Source organism: Mesitornis unicolor, unplaced genomic scaffold (assembly GCF_000695765.1).
Source record: "Mesitornis unicolor isolate BGI_N332 unplaced genomic scaffold, ASM69576v1 scaffold5007, whole genome shotgun sequence".
Lineage (NCBI taxonomy): Eukaryota > Metazoa > Chordata > Aves > Mesitornithiformes > Mesitornithidae > Mesitornis > Mesitornis unicolor.
The window spans coordinates 46,276-47,159 of record NW_010195677.1 but is presented as its reverse complement, the minus strand read 5'-3'; the positions used below and the strand labels follow the sequence as shown (position 1 = coordinate 47,159).

General features: G+C 39.6%; 1 protein-coding gene across 1 annotated transcript in view; it reads right to left on the bottom strand.

Moving 5' to 3' along the window:
• The window catches only part of CD96 (CD96 molecule), a gene marked incomplete at its 5' end in the record, with an annotated part of 24,398 nt that overhangs the window by 7,939 nt on the left and 15,575 nt on the right, over positions 1 to 884 (bottom strand). The window contains one exon of the mRNA XM_010188201.1: positions 675 to 749. Within this exon, the coding sequence (XP_010186503.1) occupies positions 675 to 749 (75 nt within the window). The remainder of the gene's footprint in view (positions 1 to 674; positions 750 to 884) is intronic.

The following is an 884-nucleotide window of genomic DNA, read 5'->3' as shown; positions in this document are numbered from 1 at the left end:
AAAGAGGCTTTAAAGAAAAAAGTGTTTGCACACAGGCTGTGCTGCGAGAAAATGCACTCTGCTGGGACTGGTGGGCATCAGCCTTGTATTTTGGGATCAGAAGGCAGGAGGATCACATGCTTCACCTACTCTCCATTCAGGCTGCATGCCAGCTGCTGGTTCACATACCTCTGCACAGGGAAGTGGGCTTAAACCCTTGCAAGTGAGGTACCCTACCCTCCACTGGCCTCAGTGTAACCAGCCCAGAGAAGAAATCAGTTGAGTCATCTGCTGTAAATATTTTGTTTATCAGTGCTTTGTATTTGTTCTCCTGTGCTCCAACATTTGGGTTGCACTTTTTCTAGCTCTTATGTCATTCTAGTTTTGTATGATATTTAATTAAAGAGACACAAAAAGTAAGTATTGTAAAAATACATATTCGATGTCTGTTCACTTGCTGAAATTAATGCATATATCCTGAATGGAGCATTAAGAAAAAAGATAAAATTAAGAGAGCATTTTCTCATATATTTATTTTTGAACTGTGGACTTCCTAGTGTGTAATGCGCTAGGGGAGGGCCTTCAGTGGATGTTAAATTGTTTGCTGCAAAAAATGCAAGATGGTTATTGTGTTTATGTATCTTTCTCCTGTGTTCCTGAAGCAACGCATAAAACATTTTGGCTGAATTGATTACCTTGTGTTGTGGAAGCAGGAGCCAAGCTTACTTCACTTAAGAAATCCAGAGAGGACAAAGGTGTTGACTGGTGCTCTGAAGACAAAGAGATTACATGGTATCTGTTACATGGTATCACATTCAGTCGATAGGGCCTTTTAAAAATAATATTAATGAATCATAAAACAACCTGGCTTAAAGAGCTTGTAGTAGCTATTGGGTAAATGCAGA